Genomic DNA, 26729 nt, shown 5'->3' with positions numbered 1-26729 from the left:
TGCCCCAGATGTGAACGTGTGAGTGCATGATGCCCTGCGTATTCTCTGGATCAGGGTATATTTCTGGCCTTGGGACCAATGTACCTGGGGTTGGCTCCAGATCCACCCTGACCAAGATAAAGTGGTTACTGAAGAAGAATGAATGATAACAGATCTTTCAAGATATTTCCTTATTACCAACCATAATGCTCATTTTTAAAAGAATAATCTTTTATTCTATCCAGTTTTTACCTCATTACTCAGTTAATACTATTTAAAACAACTCTTAAAAACCCTTAAATACAAGTAATACACACATCTGATTTTCTAAGAGGGGCTGTGGTTTCCCCCAACGTCTCGAATGTTAGACTAAATTGAAAGCCTGACTTCATAATGTTTTCGTAGTCCTGCTGTGTTGGACGTAACGTCATTACACATCAGGTCAGCTGACGGAAGGCGTTTTCCCCCACCCATATTCCGACTGATCCCGCCTTCTATTCTATGATTGGCTATTATTATTCTGCTTCTCCAATAGAGTTGTGACGGCTTGTAAGCGTGTCATTACAGCCAATCGTGGAGTAGTATGTGGATTCAACGGAAATACGGGTATGTAAAAAAAAAAATACCGCTGTCCGTGAGGAGGGAGCGGTCGGCCATCTTGAATAGAATGACTGATCAGTGCCCGCTATAGTGTTCTGGAGCAGTTCAGTGAATAACAGAGCTTTGTAGCTGCTGCTCTTTGGGCGATACTAGCCCGGTTTTGTGGCATTCAGACAGTTACCTGGTAAGTTTTACGAGTTATTTTGGCTTTTGGTTATAATATTCTGAAAGAATGTTTTGACAGAAATTCAATTCAAACGAGCCGATTTTAGCTTGGCGACTGCTAGTAACGTTAGCCAGTGTATACAACTTTAACGTTGGCTAGTTTGCTTTGACAGTGTTTAACCTGGGATATCACAAACCCTTAGCTTATCCTGTACTTTTCTTTGTGTTTGATATCGAAGAAATATACCATTATTTTAAAATAAACGTCAATCGTGATATCGTTAGGCAGCTAGCCAGTCGCCCTGCAGTGCAGTGCAGTGGTGGTCGGGTTTTGTTTTTTTCCGGTCTCGGCAAACATTTTTAAACAACTTTCAGCTCTTATATCGATTTAATTTTATTACAATTATTTTATCATTCGTTGCTTTAGACAATGATGCCTCTTAATGACATTGTAAGCACCACAGCTGACGGATTTGAGTGTTATTTTCGGGAAGTACACATTGTCCTGGGCTGTATCCTAAACAGATCACGATTTCAGCATGAGTCCACTAGATATGTTACGAAATATTGAGTTTCTACGCGTTTTGTAGTGTGCTAAATGTCCGTTGGGGATTGAGCCTCAGAAAGGCCGGTTTTAGCGGCAGACATATTGGATGCTGCGTTTCTGTGAAATATATGTGAATTTTTTTTTCTTCCTTTTAAGTTTATTATTTTACGAGCCAAATAGTCATCTTATACAGTATATTACAAACTTCTGCCTGAATCCTGGAGGTAGGTGAGTATCTCTTCTGTATCCTTATAAAAGCTTTGACCTTATCCTATAAACTGACTAATTTTGTGCAATAATGTGATTTGTGTGTGTGTGTGTGTGTGTGTGTGAGGGAGAGAGAGAGAATTTTTATGGCTCTTCTGGCACTCACACAAATGGATGGATGTATTTACAAAAAACAATTTATCCATTCAGTTTTATACATGCACAAAACATGTCCGGACTTAAATAAGAAGATGAACAGTTTATTTCTTCTCCCACAATCAGCCCTGAAGATGAATGAACCTTTTTTCACTAAGAGTTCTTCAAGGTCACGGAGTTTTAAGAATGCAGTGCATTGTTCCATCAAGGTGTCTGAAACACAGGCTAATTTTAATTATTTGTTTTACTCTCGGTCGTGTGTTTGTCTGCTTGCTCTCTTCTCCTAGTGTACAATTTAAGTGCATTCGGAATTTATTTTTAAACGGAGAGGCCTAGAGAGGAGCACACCCATAATGGTGTGCAGATCTTAAAGGAATTCTGTTTTTCATTCCAATCTTTGTGTGTGAGAAAATAATTTTGTTCTGAAAATGTGCTGAAGGCAAAACACTGAAAAATCTATCATCCTTTAAACTATAGTAAAAATATTAACTTGCTAGAAGAAATGGTTGTTTTAACACTTGTAACTGCTAGATTTGAAACCATGCACACACTACATATAAATGACAGTACCAGTCAAAAGTTTGTACATGCCTACTGGGTCAGAATACAGAAAAACCTTTGAATATTTTCTACCATGTAGAACAATACTGAAGACATCAAACCTATGGAATTATGTGGGGAAACAAAGTTTCATATTTTAGATTCTTCAAAGTAGCCAGCATTTCCCTTGATGTTTTGCACACTTGGTATCATCTTAACTACCTTTATGAGGTAGTCACCTGGAATGCCTCATCAAAAGTTAACTGGATAGACACTGTGACTAAAGTCACAGAAATTTGCGCTAACTGTTACAAACCAGCACGTCTGGACACGCATGCACACTGCAGATTTCTGGGGTTTTTTTTTTTCCCCCATCTTATTGTTTGTGTCACTAAAAAAAAATACAAAAATCCACCTTTAAAGTGGTAGGCATGTTGTGTAAATCAAATGGTGCTAACCCCCCAAAATCCATTTTAATTCCAGCTTGTAATGCAACAAAACAGGACAAACGCCAAGGGGGATGAATACTTTTGCAAGGCACTGTATTCTTGTGAAACTTGATGATTGGTTAAAAACTGAGGGAGAAATAGCGTCCTAAAATAACGTTAGGATGATAAAGCAGAAAGATCCTGAGAGTAACAATTTGCACCAGCACTGCTAGTGTAAATTAATTGGTGGAATTTCTTGCTGCTTTGTGTTTTGAGATCAAACGGTAAAACATAATATAGTAAATGGCCCTGTTCCACAACTGTACTAAATATGGATATATTGTCAAGAACTGCTCGACTAAAGTAAAGAGAAATGACAGACCATCATTCCTTTAAGACATGAAGTGGCTTTTAATTAATAAAAATAAAGGAAACCTTGAATTAGGTGTGTCCAAACTTTTGACTGGTACTGTACATGCATGCATGTGTATATATACACAGGCACCATTTGGCCATAAAATTAAAGCCACTGACAGGTGAGGTGAATAACATTTGATGGATTATCTCGTTACAGTTTAAGGGGTGGGATATACAGTTGTGCTCATAAGTTTACATACCCTGGCAGAATCTATGATTCTTTGACCATTTTTCAGAGAATATGAATGATAACACAAACATCTTTTCCACTCATGCTTAGTGGTTGGGTGAAACCATTTATTGTCAAATGACTGTGTTCTCTCTCTTTAAATCATAATGACAACAGAAACTACCCAAATGACCCTGATCAAAAGTTCACATACCCTGGTGATTTTGGCCTGATAACATGCACAGAAGTTGACACAAATGGGTTTGAATGGCTACTAAAGGTAACATCCTCACCTGTGATCTGTTTGCTTGTAATCAGTGTGTGCGCATTAAAGCTGAGTGAGTTTCTGGGATCCAGACAGACTCTTGCATCTTTCATCCAGCCACTGACATTTCTGGATTCTGAGTCATGGGGAAAGCAAAAGAATTGTTAACGGATCTACGGGAAAAGGTAGTTGAACTGTATAAAACAGGAAAGGGATACAAAAAGATATCCAAGGAATTGATAATGCCAGTCAGCAGTGTTCAAACTGTGATTAACAAATGGAAAATCAGGGGCTCTGCAAATGCCACAAAGTATCTTGCCTACAATATGCCAAACAACAGAGACAAGCCTCAACTTCTGGAACAAGGTAATTTGGAGTGATGAGACCAAAATTGAACTTTTTGGCCACAACCATAAACGTTACGTTTGGAGAGGTGTCAACAAGGCCTATGATGAAAGGAACACCATTCCTACTGTAAAGCACGGAGTTGGATCGCTGATGTTTTGGGGATGTGGAGCTACAAAGGCACAGGAAACTTGGTCAAAGTTGAAGGAAAGATGAATGCAGCACATTATCAGCAAATACTGGAGGCAAATTTGCACTCATCAGCCCGGAAGCTGTGCATGGGACGTACTTGGACATTCCAACATGACAGCGATCCAAAACACAGGGCCAAGTCGACCTGTCATTGGCTACAGCAGAACAAAGTGAAGGTTCTGGAGTGGCCATCTCCGTCTCCTGACCTCAATATTATTGAGCCACTCTGGGGAGATCTCAAGCGCACAGTTCATGCAAGACAGCCCAGGATTTTACAGGAACTGGAGGCTTTTTGCCAAGAAGAATGGGCAGCTTTACCATCTGAGAAAATAAAGAGCCTCATCCACAACTACCACAAAAGACTTCAGGCTGTCATTGATGTTAGAGGGGGAAATACACGGTATTAAGAACTGGGGTATGTAAACTTTTGATCAGGGTCATTTGGATGTTTTTTGTTGTCATTATGATTTTAAAAATAGAAAACATTTATCAATAAATGGCTTCACCCAACCACTAACCATGAGTGGGGAAAAAAGTTTGTGTTATCATTCATATTCTCTGAAAAAAGGCCAAGAAAGCAAAAATTCTGCCAGGGTATGTAAACTTATGAGCACAACTGTATAAGGCAACAGTCGGTTCTCAACGTTGATGTGTTCGAAGCAGGAAAAATAGGCAAGCGTAAGGATCTGAGTGACTGACAAGGGCTAAATTGTGATGGCTAGATGACTGGGTCTGAGCATCTCCAAAATACCCTCAGGGAGGCGCTACAGGTGCATCAGGACAAAGACAAATGATTAAAAACAGCTTTTTTCCAAGAGCCATAACCGCCCTGACCTCGGATATGCTCTGACTTTATAGTCTATTTATTTTACTATTTAATTTATAATGTGCAGTACTTTATAAGATGACTCTCTCTATGCAATACTTCTATAATGTGCAATACCTCACTCCATAATGTGAAATGCAACACATACACCTCAGGACTGTGCACCTTATACACAGCACATGCACAAAGTCTGTGCACCTTACCTTGCAATACTTCATAATGTGTAATATTTTATCTTATGTGATTCTCTTGTGCAATACTTTATGTGCAATACCTCACTCCATAATGTGTAACACAACACACACACCTCAGACTGTGCACCTTACCCCCCTTACACCCCCCTTTTTTTTCCTCGCCCCCTTTCTCTCTCTCTCTCTCTCTCCACGCTGTTTGCATTGGAGATGCTTTAATCCCATTGTACATGTGTATAGTGACAGGCATTCTATTGTGTTCTAAATGGCACATCTTGTGGGGTGTTCCTGGTATGCACTGGTTAGTGCCGACCAAAAGTGGTCCAAGGAAGGACAAGAAGTGAACCATTGACAGGATTATGACTGTCAAAAGCTCACTGATGTGCATGGGGTGCGAAGGCTAGCCTGTTTGTTCCAAAGAGCTACTGTAGCGCACATTGGTGAAAAAGTTAATGCTGAATATGATAGAAAGGTGTTACAGCAGGGGTGGCATGGCTGCAGACCAGTAGTGTGCCCATGCTGATCCCTGTCCACTGTGAGAAGTGCCTAAAATGGACAAGTAAGCATCAGAACTGGACCATGGAACATGGAAGAAGGCAGCCTGGTCTGATGAATCACATTTTCTTTTACATTCTGTGGACAGCCAAGTGCGTATGTCTCTTCCTTGGGGAGGAGATGGCACCAGGATGTACTATGGGAAGAAGGCAAACCATAGGAGGCAGTGACACACTCTGGGCAATGTTCTGCTGGGAAACCTTGGGTCCTGGCATTGATGTGGCTGTCAGTTTGACACATACCACCTACCTAAACATTGTTGCAGCCCAAGTTCATCCCTTCATGGCAGCAGACTTCCCTAATGGCAGTGGCCTCTTTCAGCAGGATAATGCGCTCTGCCACACTAGAGAAAGTGATCAGGAATGGTTTGAGGAACATGGAATTCAAGGTATTGACTCAATTCCCCAGATCTCAATCCGATCAAGCATCTGTGGGATGTGTTGGACAAACAAGTCTGATCTATGGAGGCTCTACCTCTTAATTTAAAGAACTTTATACAAAACATAACAAACCAAAAGTATCAATTTTGGTGTCATTCAGACTCCAGAAAATGGACTAAAAGTTGAGAGCATGCCTTTAAAGATTTGGGTAATATGGCAGCAATACTTTTGTAATAACTTTTACATTAGTAAAACCTTAATTTTAATTTGTTGGTAGCTTTTGTGATATGAAAACTTGTGGTACTTGGTGAGTGTAGGCAGGACTGTTGTATTTGCAGACTGGGCCTCTTTTACACTTGCAGAACGTTCTCATATTAAATTTTATTCTGCTCCTTGTCATTAGCTTCAGAGGCGATAATCATTGTATCATGAGCCATCACGAAAATTGAAGCAGTTATCGATATAAAAATGTTAGCTTGCATCTCTCTTCAGTATTCGCAAACATGCTCTATACAAGTATACAACATCTACAAAGTTTCACTACAGTGTGTTAAATATGAAATGCATGCGAATAAACATGCGGAATAAAACACCTGCGTCAGTGTGGTACAGTTGTTATCGTGTCTCTTGGGTTGTGGTTTCTGTCATGACTTGTCTTTTTAATCTTGTTTTCTTTCAGGTTTTTCACCATGGCACGTGAACACTGAGAGAAAGCGCCACCATGATTGGAGGACTTTTCATCTATAACCACAAGGGCGAGGTGCTGATCTCGCGTGTCTACCGCGATGACATAGGGTGAGGGTTGATCCGCCTGCTTCCACCTCAACACGAGATTTCTGATCAGAGATGATGTAAACTGGCTTTTTGGTTTGAGCATGGGTAAAGGGAGAGGTTTGCATTCAGTGTAACTGTTACTTCCAGTGTAAAGGTCTTTACTCATACAGCGCAATCTGAATAAGTGATGCAAAAGTGTGAAATTGTTGATGAATTTAACGCAACAGGGCAATTCCAGCAAAACAGTCTCATGGCAACTGAAATCTCAAACTAGAAATATCACTTCAAATACGATTTGGTTGTGTACTTTCCTTACCTAACTGTAAGGAAAATAAGGATTTCAAGCAGCTTGACTGAACTTAGGATTTGTACTACACATCCAATTTCAGCCACTGAAAAATAGCATTTTTCAACCCAAAACCACCTTTTCTTCCTTACACCCTCACTCTAGCCTCTAGCTTACCACAGGATTTGTTATTGTTTGATTGTATGAATGCCAGAGTGTAGGAGCATCATCTAAATTTCGGAAGTAAGTATGACTTTCCTTGGGCTGGATGACAGAAATGGTGCCGTCTCTTTCCATAATGTGAGTAACAAAAAATGAACTTTTCCTTCGTTTCACACTGCTGTTAGATGGGACTGTCAGATTCCTGTATTCATCTCTTCTACCTCCACTAGTTACATTTATGAAACAAAATAAGGAAAATCCCTCATAAGCTCTGAGTGGAACTGTATCAAATTCTGTAACGTGAGTAACATGTAACGTGAGTAACAGTGTCTGTAACGTGAGTAACACAATCACTGTGATCTAAAGACTGAAGTTTACTTTCCTGTTTGTCAGTGAGTGGGAGCAATTAGTTGTTGTTCTGAGACAAAGGTGGCAGCATGTTCACCCACAATGCAACAGGAGTTGCAGCCCATTTCCTGCATGGAAGAAGCAGACCTCATGGACCTGAAGTGACCATTCAGAAGAAGAGGGAACAGGCAACAGCTTACCAAAAGCAGCGCAAACTGCTGACTGTGGTTCTTCATCTGGTGGGCTACTACAAGTGGATTTCTCCGAGAACTACACCTGCCAAGCACAGGATCAAATACAGAGTGCCCATTGGCAACAGAGTCAGGTCAGCCTTTTTACAGCGGCATTTTGGCATTCGGAGAGGTTCCACTCGATGGTTATCACATCAGACAACCTCACCCATTCGAAGGATATAGTTATTGCCTACCTTGATTGTATTCTTGAAAGCAAACCAGATAACCTGAAAGAACTCTTAATTTGGTCTGATGGGGCACGTTCGCAGTTTAAGAACAAATACGCTCTTGGAGCAGTCGCCACCCTCGAAAAGGAGCATGGCATAAAAATAACATGGAATTTTTTTTTTTTTGTAACTTTCCACGGTAAGGGCCCAGTTGATGGAATAGGAGGAGCAATGAAACGTCATGTTTTGGCAGATGGTGAAGACACGCAAACATCAATAATGCCAGTAATGCTGCATCATTCACCAGAGCAGCCCAGTCAATGTCAAATGTGGAGGTCATTGAAATGAGTCCCGAGTCAATTGGAAAGACCAACCAAGACCTTGGCCTGGAAGACATCTTCAACAATTCCAAACCACTTGCTGGTGTTGCTGATGCCCACTGTGTCACTGTGAATGAAGTTGAGATCTTCACCCTAACGAAGAGAGAACACAAGATCCCTTGCCACTATTGGAAGATGACCCACAGGCTGTACCTTCCCTGGACACTGAGGATGTTCAAACCAAGCAAAAGGATATCCCAGTTGCTGAAGCTGAGGAGTGAAGGTCACAAAATATCACAGAAAGAGGCAGTCCAACACCAGTCTTGGTCTCAGATGATCAACAGGGTGAAACGTCACATGAGTCCATGGATTCCTGAGATTGTGAAGTTGATGACACAAACTCCACTGGAAGAAACTACTCACAGCTTAGAAGCAACTCAAAACAACAAGGAAGAAAAGATTGGACTCCAGGCATACTATCCTGTTTATTTCAGCAATGCATTCTACATTGGTAAGGCAGTGGAAAAACGAGACAATGGGATACACTTCAAATTCCTGCAGTCCATTGGTGCATCCCAGTTTCGATAGTCAAAGAAATCAAGGTCTGATTGAGAACAAGAAACGATATCCGAGTTGGAAAGGATCTTCCATGGTTCTGTCTGTCTGGTAGGATATGATCCCTTCTCCATTGATGAAAGAGTGCTGAAAGAAATACAACAGAAATACCAGGAACTCGGAAAGAAACTGCACTAAGCATATTATATTGGACGCTAATGTATAAGTTACAGGTGATAAGTGTTCTATAGTTTATGGTGCCATGGGTGAAGAACGAATGTTTGAATGCTCGAGGGGGAGGGAGCAGTCTACTGTGAAATATATCCAGCAGAAATACTAGGAACCTAGAAAGAATATTGGACCTTTATTAGTCACCGCCAGTGATAACTTCAGAACACTGTTGTCGTCATTGCCATGGGTGAAGGATGAATGTGTGACTGGGGGGGAATTATCACACTACTTGTAGTACTACAAATTTAATCATTTTATATCACTCTTTAGAATTGATATCCTAGGGAATGAGGTTTCAATGCACGTGTTCTTCCATTGTACCTGTAACGTGAGTAACTTTTTTTTTTTTTTTTTTTTTTTTTTTTTTTAATTTAACTGTGTAGAGTTCATTAACCTATGCCAATTGCTTTGTTCTCTTAAGCTTTTGATAATGTTTTGAACTTTTATTATGAATCATTTTGCTGTGACTTTTCTAGTTTAGTGAGGTATTGAAAGCAAATTTAGCGTAAAAAAAAAAAAAAACCTGCCATGAGATTTTTGCATAACTTGAGTAATGCTGACAAAAGTCAGCCTGGAAGAACCATTTTTTCTAATGTCATAGGTGGACCTTGAGAGTGCCCTATGGTTATCGTGGTGAAAAAATAAGTGTTTAGCTCATTCACAAAATGGGGAGACCCCTTTATTCAAGTGTCCCGTGCTTTAAATAGAACTCGAGTAATGCTGGAATTGCCCAACATCAATATTCACATTAAACCCAAGGCAATTCTACAAGCATTCCACAAAAATAATCATGTGACTATGGAGGAAGAGTGGTGATGAGCTGGTGCTTATTCTTTTACCAAAAAAAGGGGGGGGGGGGAGAACGTGAGGAGTTTCACTACTTCGTTCAGGAGTTGTTGAGACTGATTTGCAAGTTTCACCACATTACAAAGTAGGCTACGGACCATGGACTGTACACCCACTGTTTTCAATGCCGGAGTGTGTGAGGGATTTTTTTTTTGGGGGGGGGTTGGGGTTGTTTTCCCCTCCTCCTCCTTTCCCTCTTCTCCCCAGACATAGTGGGGTGTGTTTGTGAAACAGCACTAGGTTTTGACACAAACTGAGCAAGAGATACCACTGTCTGCAGCAGTGTGATGACATTTCCACAACCTGTGCCCTGATTGGTAGAACGCATTCCTTTTGTGGACGAAATATTACAAAAATCGAACCTGCTGCAAAAAAAAAAGCCACTTTTTGGTGTACGTGTTCTTTTATGGCATAGTTCAGAAAAAATCATAACGACAAACTGCACTGTTTAAATGACCTTGTGTTATTCTGGCATTATTTTTAAGGATGCACCTTGTTTTCATTTCTGACATGATCTGAACATCAGAGCTCTGAGTACTGGCTGAAACTGTTCTGGTAACATCACAACAGGCAAGCTGATTCGTGACTGCGGCAAGCTTTAACACCATGCTGTGTGTGAGATATGTGTCGTGTTGGTTATCGCCACCCACAAGCAGCATTTATAAGAACTACATCAGTGAATTGGATTAGACATGTTAAATCTAATCTGGTCCAATAGCGAATACTGTTATTTCAGTATAGTAAGCAGCAGCTCGTTTGTCTTCAGTATGCCTTAAAATTCTTTCTTTTGCTGTTTGGATGATTAGGGGTCTCTTCTCCCCTCCCCCCAATTTGGATATTGATCATCGTTGGCTAGGAGAATACCTTTTTGGGGGGTATATATTTTATAAAGCTGTTTCATAGTAAAGCATTTTTTTTTCTAATGCTGCATTTCAGCTGAAATGTCTATAGATCTGGCTAGCCTGATGGAGCTGTAGACGTGTAAAAAAAAAAAAATTGTAGGCATGTAGCAGTATAACGTGCGATTTGATAAATCATGATTCAAATTGATGAAATAAAAAATGAATCGGACTGCTTTAATCTTTTTCCTTGCTGTAATTGCAGTGACTAGGCAGCAGAGGGTGCAATAACATACAGTAGTGGGAATACAAGTGACTTCACCCTCAGCAGAAGTAACACAGATCTAAGGCCATGAAAAAACACACCCAAAAAAATGGATCTAAAATGATTAAATCTATTTGTGCAAGAAATCGGAGCGCTCTCTCGATCAACTGTTGAAAGTTAAAGGAAAGAAGCAGATGCAGGTAGTACAAACTCGGTTTATTAAGAAAATGCTTTTAATGTTTTCATTTTTATAAAAGGAATATTTTTAGTTAAGTCTGTTTTCCTCTAACCTTTACAAGTGTGGGTAAATTTATTGGTTAAGAAAATGAAATGGATTTTTATTTCACAATTAAAGTTGATAATAGGAATTTTTTTTTTTTTTTAAATCATAGGAACATCAGATCTTGAACCCAGCATCATGAATTGTGTGAATTGTTACATACTTAATCCCCACATGTAACTTTTTTTTTTTTTTTTAAAGTTAATGTTCTCACGTCCTCCTGCATAATGGGGACATTTCTGTCTTTGTCCTGCTCTGTCTGCTTTCCATCCTTTTTCCATATTTCCTTTATAATTATCTTGTATTACGATTTTATGTGACCCTTGTTTGTTTCTGTGCAGTGAACAGGCTGCTCACTGATCAGTGTATATCAGAATATTCACCACATGCAATATTGAGTTGAAGACTCCTATTCAGTATTGGAAGAGCTGAGACCTTTCACAGCCAGGGACTGCTTTGATACTCTGAACTTTTGATAATGGTAGGGTAACAATACAGGTTTCCACCATGAACAGAATTTACAAATTGCAAACCTGACTTTGAGAACCATGGATCTAAGGTTTAAAGGTTTGATACTATGATGGTTTTTAGGGAGCATAGTAAATTAAATTATTCTATCAATTGTGATGGAAGATTAATGCAATATAAAAATGTAATCCCAGCACATGGCTTGTGAAATATAAATGAATATATACATACGCGCACGCATCTGCTTTCAGCGTTCCTGATTGTCTCTGGGTCTGAAAGCCTGAAGTCCAACAGGGTTCAAACTATCAAACACACTCTCCATATCAGTAAAAATGGAGAGGCTTTAAGACCATAGAGATTTCATTCCTTTTTTTTTTGTGAATGAGTCACCAATAGTGGCGTAGTGGTTAGCGCTGTCGCCTTACAGCAAGAAAGTCCGGGTTCGAGCCCCGTGACCGGCGAGGGCCTTTCTGTGCGGAGTTTGCATGTTCTCCCCATGTCCGGGTGCTCCGGTTTCCCCCACAGTCCAAAGACATGCAGGTTAGGTTAATTGGTGACTCTAAATTGACCGTAGGTGTGAGTGTGAATGGTTGTCTGTGTCAGCCCTGTGATGACCTGGTGACTTGTCCAGGGTGTACCCCGCCCTTCGCCCGTAGTCAGCTGGGATAGGCTCCAGCTTGCCTGCGACCCTGTAGAACAGGATAAAGCGGCTAGAGATAATGAGATGAGTCACCAGCATCACTTTTTTTTTCTGTAGCACTTTTATTGAGCGTAGACCATCTGAACGCAATATTTTTATTAAAAAAAAAATAGTCCCAAACACTGGTCAGGACAGGGTTGCTATGGCTACACTGGCTCTGTAAATCGCTTTTGTCTGACGGTCTGTGTTTGTGTACGTGTGCATCTGAGTAATGATGCACTGTAGATGAAGTGTAACAGTTGAGTGACCATGAGACCTGCACTTAATACAGGGGAAGATGGATGTGTTAATGACCATAATCTCTTCTTAAGGCAGAACAAAGGAAGAGGAGGGTGATGGTTGTATGCAACAACCAATGAGAGATGAAGTTAGGTTTTGAGATGCCTTGGGTTTTCTTTTCTCATTAATTACACAGGAGCATGTCCAAGTGAAACGACTGAAGTGCATATTCCACATATTCTGGGCTTAGGAAGGGCAAGAAGGTGCAGGCCAAGTGCTGTAGCTAATCACAGCTTTGCTGATATTCAGTACAACAGCACAGTCTCGAGTGCGGTATTGCCTTTATAGAACAGTTCTATAAACAAGAAAATAAGAGTAACTTGTCACATACTATGGCCAAATGTCCTGTTTATTTTTGCTTCGTGAGCAGAAATGCATCCCCAAAGAAGCCACACTCACTTTATAGCATTTTGGCTAGCTGGCTCGCTCTGATGTATATTCCTGTTAAAGGTGCTTCCAGTAAAATTGGTCCCTTCTTTTTCTACTTCATCTGAAGTTTCATATTTTCAAAAAGTTATATTCCCTGAAAGTACTGATTGCCATGTCCTGTTAATGGTGGTGTTAACAATATTGTACGTTTCGAGCTAGGAAGTGGAATTTTATATGGTGAACACGGACAAGTGAAGTGATGCACACAGCGAAATGTCTCAGTACTGTTGTAGTGAATTATCTGCACTCTTGGAATGCCACTTGACCACTCAAGTTAGTGGACTAGAACGGTTTTATGTAACTTAAAATATAGTGACGTGCAGTGATTATTTGGTTGAAGATGTTTAATCGCTGTTTGGGTTGCATCAACGATCAGGACGGATGGCAAAACTGCACAAAACATCCAAGGATTAGGGGAGCTCGCCTGATAAGGAAATGTCCAATGAAAAATCTTGTCGCGGAACACACGTTGCTGTTTTCTACTGCTCCAGAGAGCAAGCTAACATGCTGTCATTTGCATCAGTACTGATGCTGAGAGGCAGGAGCTAACTGTGCATTGCTAGCTAGTGGAGGAGAGCAGTAAAGAAAACATGCATTTATCTGCTTTTTAAATGGAAGGTCTAGAACATCAATCTGTTATCTGTAGCCGCTTACAGGGTCACAGGCAAGCTGGAGCTTATCCCAGCTGACTATGGGCGAGAGGTGGAGTACACCCTGGACAAGTCACCAGGTCTAAAACGTAGCTTGGAAATAACTTGTGTGCATTTATGTGGACAGCCTGGGTGTAATGAGGTCATTGTGTATAGCAAGCACAATATTTTGTACCAAGTGTGTGCAATTTGTCCATTTTTCATATGATAAATGCCTAGTCAAGACAGTATAATTGGTTCTGCTGTCTGGGTTTAAAAGATGGCCTTAAGTAGAAGATGAAATCCGACAGATTGTGCTTGTAATTGCTCTTTTTTTTTTTTTTTTTTTTTGCATAAGCTGCAGTTCAGAAAGATGCAGTGATGAGAAAAAAACAGCGTTTTGCCTTTTTGCCTTTCTTCAGTGGTGTGACTCAGACTCTGACTGTAAATTGTCAATAATAGCAATAGGTTTAAAAAAATGACACTTCTTTGAAATGTGAAGGTACTAAAACGCTTTAACACGTCTTGCAGGTTTAAAGAAAAGTGCTAAATTTGCCAATTGATTTTGGTTCATTCTTCTGTTACGGTACAATGTCATGATTTCTGTTTGTTTTTTGCAGGAGAAATGCGGTGGATGCATTCCGTGTTAACGTGATTCATGCACGTCAGCAGGTCCGCTCGCCCGTCACAAACATCGCACGCACCAGCTTCTTTCACGTCAAACGCTCCAACATCTGGCTGGCTGCTGTCACTAAGCAGAATGTCAACGCCGCCATGGTGTTCGAGTTTCTCTACAAGATGTGTGACGTCATGACTGCTTACTTCGGCAAGATTAGTGAGGAAAACATCAAAAACAACTTTGTGTTGATCTACGAGCTGCTGGATGGTAAAATGACACTTTATTTTATTCCCCCAAACCCCCTCCCCCTTTTTCCCCAGTGCCTAATTATGTTCTTGTTTAAAAAGCTTTACTATGAGCATATGCCTGTCACCAAAGAAAACGGTTAACATCATGATGGAACAGTTGGTCAAGCATGAATTAGTCTCGTGAGGACACGGATCTCAAACGAGAATGTATGTATGGAGTGTTTCAAAAATACAGCAATAAATTGTTTTGAAAGCAAGAATAACGCTACACCCACAGATTTTACCTCTTAAACCCCACCCTCTTTCTAGCCCATATGCTTTTAATGTCGCATTGTCTTGAGGGACCCAAGGTTGGCTTGGAAATGTGTAAGTTTAAAAAAAAAAAAAAATTGGCCAACACTTTCCTTCCCACCCTTATACCTTTTTCTTAGAAATGACATCTGGCCCTGTGATACAAATGGAGAGATGATGCATTAAGGAGTGATGGAAAGGGAACCTCCCAAAAAAAAAGAAAAAATAATTCTCTGACAGTGATATAAGGGAACCAAAATATTCATTAGCATGAAAACACACCTGCATATCTCACTGTGTAATATAACCAGTTATTTGATGTTGAGTTGTAGTTGTTGAGTCTTTTTGCTTTATTTATAATTCCAGTCTTCCAGGAGTTCACTTATTCCCACAAGCAGCTGGAGTTTCTGTCGTGCTGTGGTTTTTTTAGGTTTTGATTTTTATAACTTGCATATAAGAAAATCAAAACCTAAAGAAAATACTGCGCTGATGGAGCAGCGTCTTCACACATCCTGGGATCCTGCAACAACAGTGGTTGAGATGTGGTTTCCTTATGTTAAACTTTAGTCAAGCAACAAGGTTAACAAATTGTGTATACCACAATACAATTATTGTGGTATTATATCGGAACGTTTTGTCTGCTGTGAATGCTTCTCTGGCATACAGAGTTATTGCGGGTTGCCTTCTTGAAACAGGACACTTCCTATGCCCAATGCGCCTTGAAATTTGTCCAAAATAAGCAGCTTTTTTTTGTGCTGCTATCCCAGTGGGACAGTCAGTCTCTGGAAACACAAATGATGCCAAAAATCTTGCTGTACCTAGTCAGCAGCAGCATAATGTTGGCAAACAATTATCTTTAGTGTCTGACAGTGCTGTATGTATCCATTCAGCGAATATCTTTTTGGCCAGTTTATATATTTATGCATTTCTGTAGTGCCGTATTCAAGCTTGAGTTGTTTTGCAGAGGGCACAGATAGGTAGAAATGAACATACCACGAGCATGTGATAAGGGGGAAAAAAATTAATAAAACTGAGGATAACAGTATTGAAAGAGATGAGGAAATATTACGGTAATAAGCTTGGTGTCATACATTCCTGAACATAAAGTGTGAGTACTCAAGTACCATTTAAATATCGGAAAAGTGCTGAAGAACTTGTTTTATATATTTAGATTTAGTGTCTTTGTGCTTGTAATGAATTAGTGTGGTCTACTTGGTTCCCCCCCTTACTGTAGAGATCCTGGACTTTGGTTACCCACAAAACTCTGAGACTGGCGCGCTGAAGACCTTCATCACTCAACAAGGCATCAAGAGCCAGGTTAGTTATTATAAGTAGTTATTTTTTGCTTGAAACAAGATGGCACTTTTATTAGTTCATTGTTATTAGTCAAGAAGTAAACAAATGGTCCAGGTCAATTTTGATTGTGCTATTTGAATGTAGTTTTGGACATCTAAATACTTAGTTTGCTCCACTGACTGTTAGTTATAGCAACATTTTCTTTGAAGGTTTTTCTTCCTGTGATGTAGATGTCTGTTATAAAAGTTATCTCTGACAGTTGAGTCACTGCAAATAAACTAATTTGGTTTGTTTTCTTTACTGCTCTGTGTTCCATCACTTGGTCTGACAACCTGCCTTCCAGCATCATGTAAGCACACCTGTGATGGCGCTGATTTCTCTCTGATAATTAACCCCACACACTAAAAATGTTTTATCCAAATCTTTTTCAGTCGCACAGTTGATTTGACTTCATGTCCCTCTTTATTTGCCTCCAGACTAAAGAAGAGCAGTCTCAAATCACCAGTCAGGTGACTGGTCAGATCGGATGGAGGCGTGAAGGCATCAAGTACCGTCGCAATGAGCTCTTCCTGGATGTTCTGGAGAGTGTGAACCTGCTCATGTCACCACAGGGTAACACTCAGTTCTGTTGCTGAACTAGCATGTAGGGTACTAGAAGGCAGTGTCTCAGTAATTGGTGTATGTTGTGCATTTGGTGATCATATTGTACACTGTGCCCATAGCATGACTGTGTGTGTGTAGGTCAGGTGCTGAGCGCGCATGTCTCAGGCCGTGTGGTTATGAAGAGCTACCTGAGTGGAATGCCCGAGTGCAAGTTTGGCATGAATGACAAGATTGTCATTGACAAGCAGGGTAAAGGGGGCACTACTGATGATGCAGGCAAGAGGTGAGACACTAAACTAGGTTATTGTAAACTAATTAAATGGATTTTTAATTAGTTCTACTTGACCTTGGAATGAAAAAGATGCGTTTAAAAAAAAAAAAAAACCTACAGTTTAGTCCTAAAGTCTGAGTCGTGGCTTGTGCAGTATAACGCCTTACAGTGCCGTGATGTTCATCACCAATTAATTTTAATGAGCAGACTTGCCAGTTATTACACATTTTGCATAGGAGCTCAGCAGATTTATGTTGGTTTTGGAGAGTAGTGTTTAATGTGTAGGTGCACTGTATTATGGATATGGTAGTTTGGGGTGGGGGTTGAGGCTTTGAGTCTGTTTTCCCCATTTACGCCCACACTGAAAAGTTATTTAACGTTATTATGCTGTATAATAACGTTATGGTGTGATGATGTGAGCCACTTTTGGCTATATATTGTTACAAACGGTGGGGGAGATATTTTAAGTTAATACTAAAAACAACTCTTGTGCAGAAAACAAAGTAGTACTTTTTTTTTTTTTTTTTGAGAATTTTCTTCTTTCTCTTGGATTCATGTTTTGTTCTTTGAAACACAAGCCACCCCAAGTTTTACCCTGTCTCTAAACTCTGTGTACTTGCATGGATATCTAATATCACACACTTTGCTGTGTGCTTATTTTATATAAGTAGGTCACCACTTATTAGTCTCGCCTGTAATGGAGCCTGAAGGAGCATTTGAATTTTCTCAGTGTTCTCCCAATACACAGACGTACCGCTTGATGTCTGTCTGCTATTCAGTGTGTGACTCCTGTGTATGTCCTCTAGTAGTGGGAAGCAGTCTATAGCCATCGATGACTGCACTTTCCACCAGTGTGTGCGACTCAGCAAGTTTGACTCTGAGCGCAGCATCAGCTTTATCCCACCGGATGGAGAATACGAGCTCATGAGGTTTGTTTGTTTGTTGTGTGTATAAATACAATCATTGTGTGCACTTTTCTGAGTGGTTCTCTGCATCCATGTGTGTGGGTGCTGTAGGTATCGCACCACTAAGGACATCATCCTACCGTTCCGTGTCATTCCTCTGGTAAGAGAGGTGGGACGCACCAAGCTGGAGGTGAAGGTGGTCATCAAGTCCAACTTCAAACCATCACTGCTGGCCCAGAAGATTGAGGTGAGGGAGGGTTGTTTTCTCAACTCCTAACCTATGAATAGTATTATAAAATGTATATAAAATACATAAGGTTTAAAATCTCTGAATATACAAGATCTGATCACGTGAATGTTTAATTTTTAATGTAGTTCATGTTCTTAATTTGCACTAGAGCAACAAAGGTGGTTTCTAACAATCAAGGGAAGCTTAGCCTTGTGCAGGCTTGCTATGTATAAAAATGCTTTATACAATTGTGTGATGTCATTTATTTTCATAAGCATATACTTATCATATGTTGTATGTGTCCTTAGGTGCGCATTCCCACCCCGCTCAACACCAGTGGTGTGCAGGTGATCTGCATGAAGGGAAAAGCCAAGTACAAGGCCAGTGAAAATGCCATCGTGTGGAAGTGAGTTGCACCTGCAGCCTCCTTAATGCCTGCTCACACCAATTAAACAAGCCTTTGTTTCTGTAAATTCCTTCAGTTTGCTTTAAGTGTGTGTGTGTGTGTGTAGGATCAAAAGGATGGCTGGTATGAAAGAGTCCCAGATCAGTGCTGAGATTGAGCTGCTGCCCACCAATGACAAAAAGAAGTGGGCTCGTCCACCTATCTCCATGAACTTTGAGGTCAGTTTAGTTCTCGGATGTGTCCTCATTGTAAAAAATTAAACTTTTGAATAAAATATGAATGCATCTTTTAAGATATGTACTAAATATTTAAACATAAGATCACCTTAACTATTTGCTCAGTAGGTGGTGTTGCAATAATGCTGTTTTAGTTCCTAAGATAGAGGAGGCAAGATTTAGGTCTTGTTAGGACCTGGTCCCACAACACCGATAACTATACCTACGTATAGCAATTCTGACTATACCTCTGCCTGAATTTAGTTCTAGTCTGGAGCAGTCACACTGCAGCTATAATCCTGACTATCAGTTGGTCTTGCCACTCAGGTAAATAATTGCATGCAACTTGGGAATAGTCATGGAAGTTTTTTTCCAAGTAATAGCACATTATTCTGGGTCGTACTGTACAGCTTGGACTTCAAAACAACCCATGCACGTGCAGTACTCTGGTGGTTGATGTAATACGGATAGGTCACGGACTACGGAAATGTAATGAAAAAGGGCATAAAATACGGAGTGGTTACAGATTTTAATGCGGATGCTAATTTATGGATTGGTCACTGACGTTTCAGTATATTGGTTATGGATTTCATATGGATACATCATGAATGAAAAATTAAGTCTAAAATGTTTGGACTGGTGAAGTTCGTAATTAAAAAATCTTATGTGCATTTATATTTATTAATTTACTATATTTCACAGAAAATCGTATATCCATGAAATAGATTGTATGCATGCATGTAAATTTTCCGTGAATCCGTGCCTTCATGATGCAACGAGGGTGTACAAAGATGTCTTGGAAAAATAGCACGTGCTTAGACAATGTCACATGTAAACAATTATCCGATTGGTTAGATGTTTTATCGGATCAGGTCCAGGCCTGGAAACATCATTCCAGAAGCAATCTCACCAATGCCGATAGCCCAGGCCTTGGTTTATAGGTATCGTTATCGGTCTGGTGTGACCACGAACCACACAAACTGCAGGGGACCGATTTTATAGTTATCAGTATTGTGGAACTGGGCCTTTATTCCTAGCACCCTGAACACACACAACCACAATAGGCCTGCCAAGGTTGAAAAACACAATCTTACAATTCATATTTCACGTATCTGTGACCTTGAAGGGTGTTTTCAAAATGCTTTGGTATCAGTGACTCAAAATGGTGTTTTCCTCTGGACTGTAGGATATTTTTCAGAAAATATATATGTATAGATGGAGCTTGGCTCATGATCATATTTAAATATTTGCTGTTCATGATCAGCAATTTAGTGGTACAGGACCAATCAAATATATTTGGACATGGCTAACCATGTTTCTTTTCAGTGTATTTTAGAATAATGCTCAACACATCAGAACTAAAATTACATATGGAATTATATACAGTGACCAGGGAAGGAAGGGATTCATGTGTTAAATTATCTACACGTTCTGTGCTTCTTGAGGAAAAATCTGCATCTATTGCTTTGCTAGTACTTGTGGTGATGAACTATTGCAATACTGAGGTTCTAATGATGAACTCTGGTTGCTCTCACTCAGGTACCGTTCGCCCCATCCGGACTCAAGGTGCGCTACTTAAAGGTGTTTGAGCCGAAGCTGAACTACAGTGATCACGATGTAATTAAATGGGTTCGCTATATCGGTCGCAGCGGCATCTACGAGACCCGATGCTAACAGCCGACCCTCCGTCACAGTCTAGAGGAGAGAGAGGGAGGGATGAGCAAGTGGAGCCTCACTGGAGGAGGTGCAGAAGAGGCTTTCCCTTCATTTCTCTCTCCCTCCCTTCCTCTGCTCATTCCCTTTTCCTGTGTTCACACTAACGATGAAAAATATTTTTTAAAAAAGAATTGGTTATTCAAAAATGTCTAGTGGAGAAAACAGAAAAAGGTTCAAAAAAAGTTTAGATATCTTTGGTAATCTGAAAGATGCATTTCATGTCATTATGCATACTTGCCTGCTATAAGACAAGGCCCCCTTTCCATCGGGCCCACCCATTCTTCCTCTTTTTAAGCATTCCAGACTCCTTGCTGATTGATTAATGGAGGATTTAAACTCATTCTCTGTTTAGCGATAAGCAGTGAACCTGTGCTTCTGTTCTCAGGCCTCATCAGTGCTTCTTTTTCCTCTTTCTCACGAGATCATTTTCCACTTGTATGGTTGTACATTTCTGCTCTGGTGTAGTCTGCTAAAGTTTGCTGCCTCCCCCCCTATTTATTTTTTTTTTTTAATTAAATCCTAATCCCACAGTGTATTAGTTAGCTGTTTGTTTTGTAGGCAGTGTTTTATTGTACACACCAATACTCTTGCCCCAATTTGTATCACTTATCCTGTTTCATCTTCGTCTCTGTCAGTATTTTGCTTCGGATATAGTTTTTCATATGGATAATAATGAGGAAATGTCTGTTTTGGTCTCTTTCACTTATCTGTGTGACCAAAATTCTCTGAAATGAGGAACTATGAACTTAAAGTACTATTGCTAGAATAAATCCAGCTGTGTGTCTGTGTATACTGTACACCATAAAGGGGTAAGAAGTGACCTGCCAGGCTGGTGTTTCAGCTTTGTGTCTATACAGGAGGTTTATTCAGGCTGTGTGTGTGTGTGTGTGTGTGTGTGTGTGTGTGTGTGTGTGAGAGAGAGAGACTGAGCCTCTGTAAGTAGAGGGTCCCCCAACATCTCTCAGGAATCTTCTACCCTCAAGTGTGCTAGCTTGTATGGCAGACCAATGGGTTTTCCTCCAGTGCACTGATGTGTATCTTCCTATATCCCCTATCCTAGTTTACTCTGAGATGTTTATGGCACAATTGCAGCTTTGAAAGGGAAGACAAACTGGGTTCTGATTTGAAAGTAGGATTTTCCAGAATCTCTTTAGCCCAGTTAGAAATATTAGAAAGTAGCACAGAGCTGAGTTTTTGTCTATTCACAAAAAAAAACACTATTCCATAACATGGGCAAAGTAAAAGGTTCTGCCCCCTCACCTTGGTTAAACGGTGTTCCTGCAGAAAGTGTCGAGTTCCTTCTGACTGCAATCTTGGTGATCCAAATGACACTACACACTTTTCCTAAAGATTTTCTTTACATGTGCTACACCTCTCTGAGAGATGATGTGGGTCCTGTGGGGCTTGATCCCTCAGCTTCAGTGTACGCTCTTCATTTGGTAACTTTGTGATTGTCCCGTTAATCCTAATAAAGAAAGGGAAAAAAAGAATGTGGCTTGAGTAGTTTCTTTTGCCATATTTTCTGGAAAATGAGTCACTCTTAAACTAATCCCTTAATTTATGTCTGCTTTGAGGAAAAGGTTTTCCATTTTACACAATGTTCATACACAGGAATGGCTGGTATGGGCTAGCAGGGTAGGAATTCTTTCTAACCTAGCCTGAAGATTCATGCAACTGATCAGTGATTTACTCAGAGCAAAATTCTTCACAGATTTGATCTCCTTTGCGGCTGATATTCTCCAGCACACATCGCTGATGAAGTCACGGGTGTAATGAATGTGAATGAAGTGGCTTATCTTATTTATTTCCGAAATGCCTTTGGAGGAGAAACTAAAAAGTAGATTAGGTTGTCCAGTGAAAGTACAAAATACACAAAAGGGCAGATAATGACTGTTTTTTGTAGGATTTTTATTTTTAAGTAAACGGGCTACAACTTTTCTGTTTACCATGTTAGATATTCAAAGGAAACATGAACCTGTTTAAAACAGACTTAAAAATGCTCAAAAATTAGAAGTCACGAATGTGTGTGAGAGCGCGAGAGAAGGCAAGCTTGCTAGACACCATTATTATGCCATCGATGAGTCTGTGATGTAATGCATGTCTTAATCCTAATTGTTTCACTTTCAAGATAGTGATAGGAATATGACTCCTCTTAATCTATAACATGCTTCCCAAACTTTTCAGTCGCATACCCCTTTTAACTTTAAAGGTGATGTATTAACCCCTTTTATACAAGTTGACCGTTTTCTGAGGTCTTAATGAAATGTCTGTGACATGCTTTGGTCGAAATACTGCAAGGATAAAGTACCACTGCTCCTTTCTCAAACTCTCACAACAGGACTGTTCAAACCAACCAATTTAAGTGTCTGTTCCTTTAAATGATGAGCCACTGCTCACCCCACTTTTGTGTCAGTCAAGCAGGTAGCACTTCGCTCATGAATATTTATCATCAAAAGCAGCTCTCAAGCCATGAGTTAGATGAGGGGGGGTGGAATAATTCTAATCTCCATTTGTGACTTAGAAAGTGGAGCCAAATATGAATGGCTTGTTAAAACTCATGGTTTCTGAAATGGGAGCCCAAAAGAAACAGACCGGGTTATTTCAGATTTTGTGGGTTGGTAGGCACTCCAGATACTCAAGTGTCAAGTATGTGCACAAGTTCTGAGAGAGTGAGTTGTTCTTAATATGACTCCTCCTTTATTCATAGACCCGCTCACCACAAATTTATTTTATGGACATAATCCAATGATTTTAAGTATTAGAAACAGACGTGTCATATTTTGACTACGGTAAACTTTACACTCAAACACATTTGTAAAACTGTCATTACTGAAACTTGGATCAAAGCCATTCCATTCAACTGACTGGCATCAGCTAATAACTGTAAGAGTTCAATAATGGTGATTTCCACTGCTGCGACAAATAAAAAAAAATTAAATTAAAAAAATATATATATATATATATATAAAAAATAAATAAAATCACAGACCCACTGGGTATGCTTCACTGGCACATGGAAGTCCCCAGAGCCCACTTTGACAACCTTGTTCTAAGGAATATATTTATGCAGAGAAGGGTGAGGTTGAGTTAGCTATTCTTGCAAAGGTGTATTTGTGTGCGTGTGTTTAGGCTGACATCATGGCCAATCGTTAAGCAGTACGGGAGCCAAAGGACGGTCCGCTTGATGGATCGATGGCCAATTAAACTCTCGTCTCTCATGTCTGGTGAAAGGGGAGCTGCTGTCTTGCTGCTCTTTCTCTGCTTTGCTCTTCCACCTCCCTCTTCTTTTCTTCTCTGCTCTTTCCCAGAGTGAGTGACAGCGCGGGGTCAAACAACCTCCAGTTCCGCAGTCACTTGGAATGTCGCCAAAGCCCCCTGCCTTGGGCCAGAATGCAGGCTGCAAGTTATGCGTACGCTTCTCAGGTGTCCTTCACCAAAGCCATGTTTGTCTTGTCTCTTGATCATTCCGTAGTATGCATTAATTCAGTGCTGTGACAGCAATGTTTGAGACATTGTTTAAAAGCCAGCTTTTTTTTTTTTCTCCTGACATGGAGGTATCTTTATACTGTAATCTTATTTGTAATTTGTACATTATTCTGAAAGTCAATTAACTTAGTGAGGTATTTTGGGATGGTTTTATATTCAGGTCTCATCCATCACAAGAAAAGCATTCTGAACTCATATGAATTCAAAATTGAGTTGGAGGTCATTCAAGGGCACTTAGACAAAGCATCATTCATGCTAAGTTAATCCATCATAAGCTAATGATTTCTTCTTCCTCAATACTGGACTTCTCCAAATAATTGCCTAAGAGTTAAGGCACCATGCTGAGAGAAACTACAGGCTTTCTCTTTGCCCTCCAAAGGCCAAACAGTTTAACAGGGCTAGTTCAAGCATAGGGGCCATTTAGCTAGACACATCACGCCTTTGCCAAATTTTCACCTTGTTCTACAGAGGATTATAAGAAGCCCAGTGTGAGCATGCCTAATGTCTAGGCCATTAAAATGCCAATGTCAGCCTGTTCTGGCTGGAGTTGACTTACAAAATACAACCAAAAGGCAACGATGTTAACAAGGTGCTTTTAGTGGATTCACTGAATGTTAACATAGCACCAAAGTGACATTTCACATACAGCGTGCTCTTTCAGGTCACACTTTTTTTTCCACCTCTGATCAGACGTGTTCAGAGAAAGAGAAGGTTAAAAGTGCTTTCTCGGTGTCCCAAAGATCATCATTGCACTGCATATCCAAACTGGTTTAAGTTCAAAGATCAGGAAAGATCCATTATCTGCCATTACAAGAAATGAACTTGTGGTGTTTTGTCTCGACCCAGAAGGAAAGCTTTGCACATGTACCTATATCATACTTTTTTGATATGAAGACTCATTATTCAGATGAGTGGTTCAAGATGCCTACCATTACAGTTTTAAACTCTGCAATGTAGCCTGTTTTTGATAACATCAGTCCTATTATTGTGATAGTTTAACAGAATGCACTCGGCAATAAGAAGCCATTTACCCACAAGTCTAAGTCAAGCCTCAAGCCAGTTGAGTCCTCTTACTCTCGGATCTAAATCATGTCCTAATTCCATGATCATCTACTTGGGTCAAGTTCAGTGAAGTCCTGAGTCACTGGGTGAGAATAAAACAGGCTATCTGTTTTCCTAGGATTCACTGAAGGGTGTAATACATAATTTGCACCAAGATATTTAACGAAGAAACAGTTACTTAGAGTACATTTGCATATTTTTGAGAGCATTCAGTGTTCATTAAAAAGGTTCAAGACAAAGCTCAAAGTCCAGGAATAAAATACTGAAATGTGATTATGGCCCTCATTCATCTTCAGTAACTGCTTGGCTTAAATCATTAATACTTTTCATTATTCAACTGTTCAAATTCACAGTATAGTACATGGTGGATGGTAGGACCTAGGGGAAGGTTGCTGTTGCTCTAAATTCTCTGAGTCAGCCATGGGTCTCGAACCCAGAACCTTCTTCATGTGAGGCAATAGTATGAACCACCGTGCTGCTTGTGTTGGAACTTTCAAGTTGTAATCCATGACTTCCTGATTAACTGGGGTAAAAAATATGAGGTGACACAGAGCTACTGTAGCACAAACTTCTGCAAAAGAGAATGCTGGCTGAAACAGAAAGGTGTCAGCATTAACTTTTTCAGCAGATTGTGCTATAGTATCTCTTCTGTGGGATTGGACCATATGGGTTAGCCTTCGTGCCCCATGTGAATCAATGAGCCTTCGACACTCATGATCCTGTTGCCGGTTCACTGGTTGTCCTTCCTTGGACCACTTTTGGTAGGTACCAACCACTGAATACCTGGAACACCCCATAAGATATGCCATTTTGGAGGTGCTCAGACCCATTAGATCTAGCTATCACAATTTAGCCCTTGTCAAAGTCACTCAAATCCTTATGCTTGCCCATTTTTCCTCCTTCCAACATGTCAACTTTGAGAACTGACTGTTCTCTTGCTGCCTAATATATCCCACCCCTTGACAGGAGATAATCAGATGTTTATTCACTTCACCTGTCAGTGGTCATAACGTTATGGCTAATTGGTGTGTGGGGTGTTTATATATAAAATCATTATCTCTAGCTGCTTTATCCTGTTCTACAGGGTCGCAGGCAAGCTGGAGCCTATCCCAGCTGACTACGGGTGAAAGGCGGGGTACACCCTGGACAAGTCGCCAGGTCATCACAGGGCTGATACAGACAACCATTCATATTCACACCTACGGTCAATTTAGAGTCGCCAGTCAACCTAACCTGCATGTCTTTGGACTGTGGGGGAAGCCGGAGTACCCGGAGGAAACCCACGCGGACACGGGGAGAACATGCAAACTCCGCACAGAAAGGCCCTCGCCGGCCACGGGGCTCAAACCCGGACTTTCTTGCTGTGAGGCGACAGCGCTAACCACTACACCACCGTGCCGAGATATATATATATATATATATATATATATATATATATATATATATGTGTATGTGTGTGTGTAAATAAAAAAAATTTTAAAAACCAAACCCCACACATTCACTGGATATGAGCAATCGTGTGCTCTGATTGGCTGGCTACTCTACTACTAGGCTATCAGCTCCTATACCGTGAGGAGGGAAAAACAAAATGGCAGAACGTGTTGCTGAG

At 40.3% G+C, this 26729-nt stretch overlaps 1 protein-coding gene across 1 annotated transcript; it reads left to right on the top strand.

Moving 5' to 3' along the window:
• Positions 1-621: 621 nt before the first annotated feature.
• Positions 622-22062, top strand: ap2m1b (adaptor related protein complex 2 subunit mu 1b). Its single transcript, XM_060923447.1, has 12 exons — positions 622-763; positions 6642-6757; positions 14394-14659; positions 16166-16248; positions 16571-16576; positions 16704-16839; positions 16969-17113; positions 17908-18030; positions 18118-18253; positions 18544-18641; positions 18748-18859; positions 20396-22062. The coding sequence occupies exons 2-12, from the start codon at positions 6684-6686 to the stop codon at positions 20528-20530; spliced, it is 1314 nt and encodes a 437-aa protein (XP_060779430.1). The 5' UTR covers positions 622-763; positions 6642-6683; the 3' UTR covers positions 20531-22062.
• Positions 22063-26729: the final 4667 nt, after the last annotated feature.

The sequence above is a fragment of the Neoarius graeffei genome, chromosome 6 (assembly GCF_027579695.1).
Source record: "Neoarius graeffei isolate fNeoGra1 chromosome 6, fNeoGra1.pri, whole genome shotgun sequence".
Classification (NCBI taxonomy): domain Eukaryota; kingdom Metazoa; phylum Chordata; class Actinopteri; order Siluriformes; family Ariidae; genus Neoarius; species Neoarius graeffei.
Note: the sequence above shows the minus strand (reverse complement) of the source record. Positions and strands in the feature narration are given on the sequence as shown.

Bases quoted from the DNA above. Each gene is read 5' to 3' on its own strand.
- ap2m1b (XM_060923447.1), top strand. From the start codon at position 6,684: ATGATTGGAGGACTTTTCATCTATAACCACAAGGGCGAGGTGCTGATC. The intron at 6,758-14,393 runs GTGAGGGTTGAT...TGTTTTTTGCAG, and splicing joins GTCTACCGCGATGACATAGG to GAGAAATGCGGTGGATGCAT. The intron at 14,660-16,165 runs GTAAAATGACAC...CCCTTACTGTAG, and splicing joins GATCTACGAGCTGCTGGATG to AGATCCTGGACTTTGGTTAC.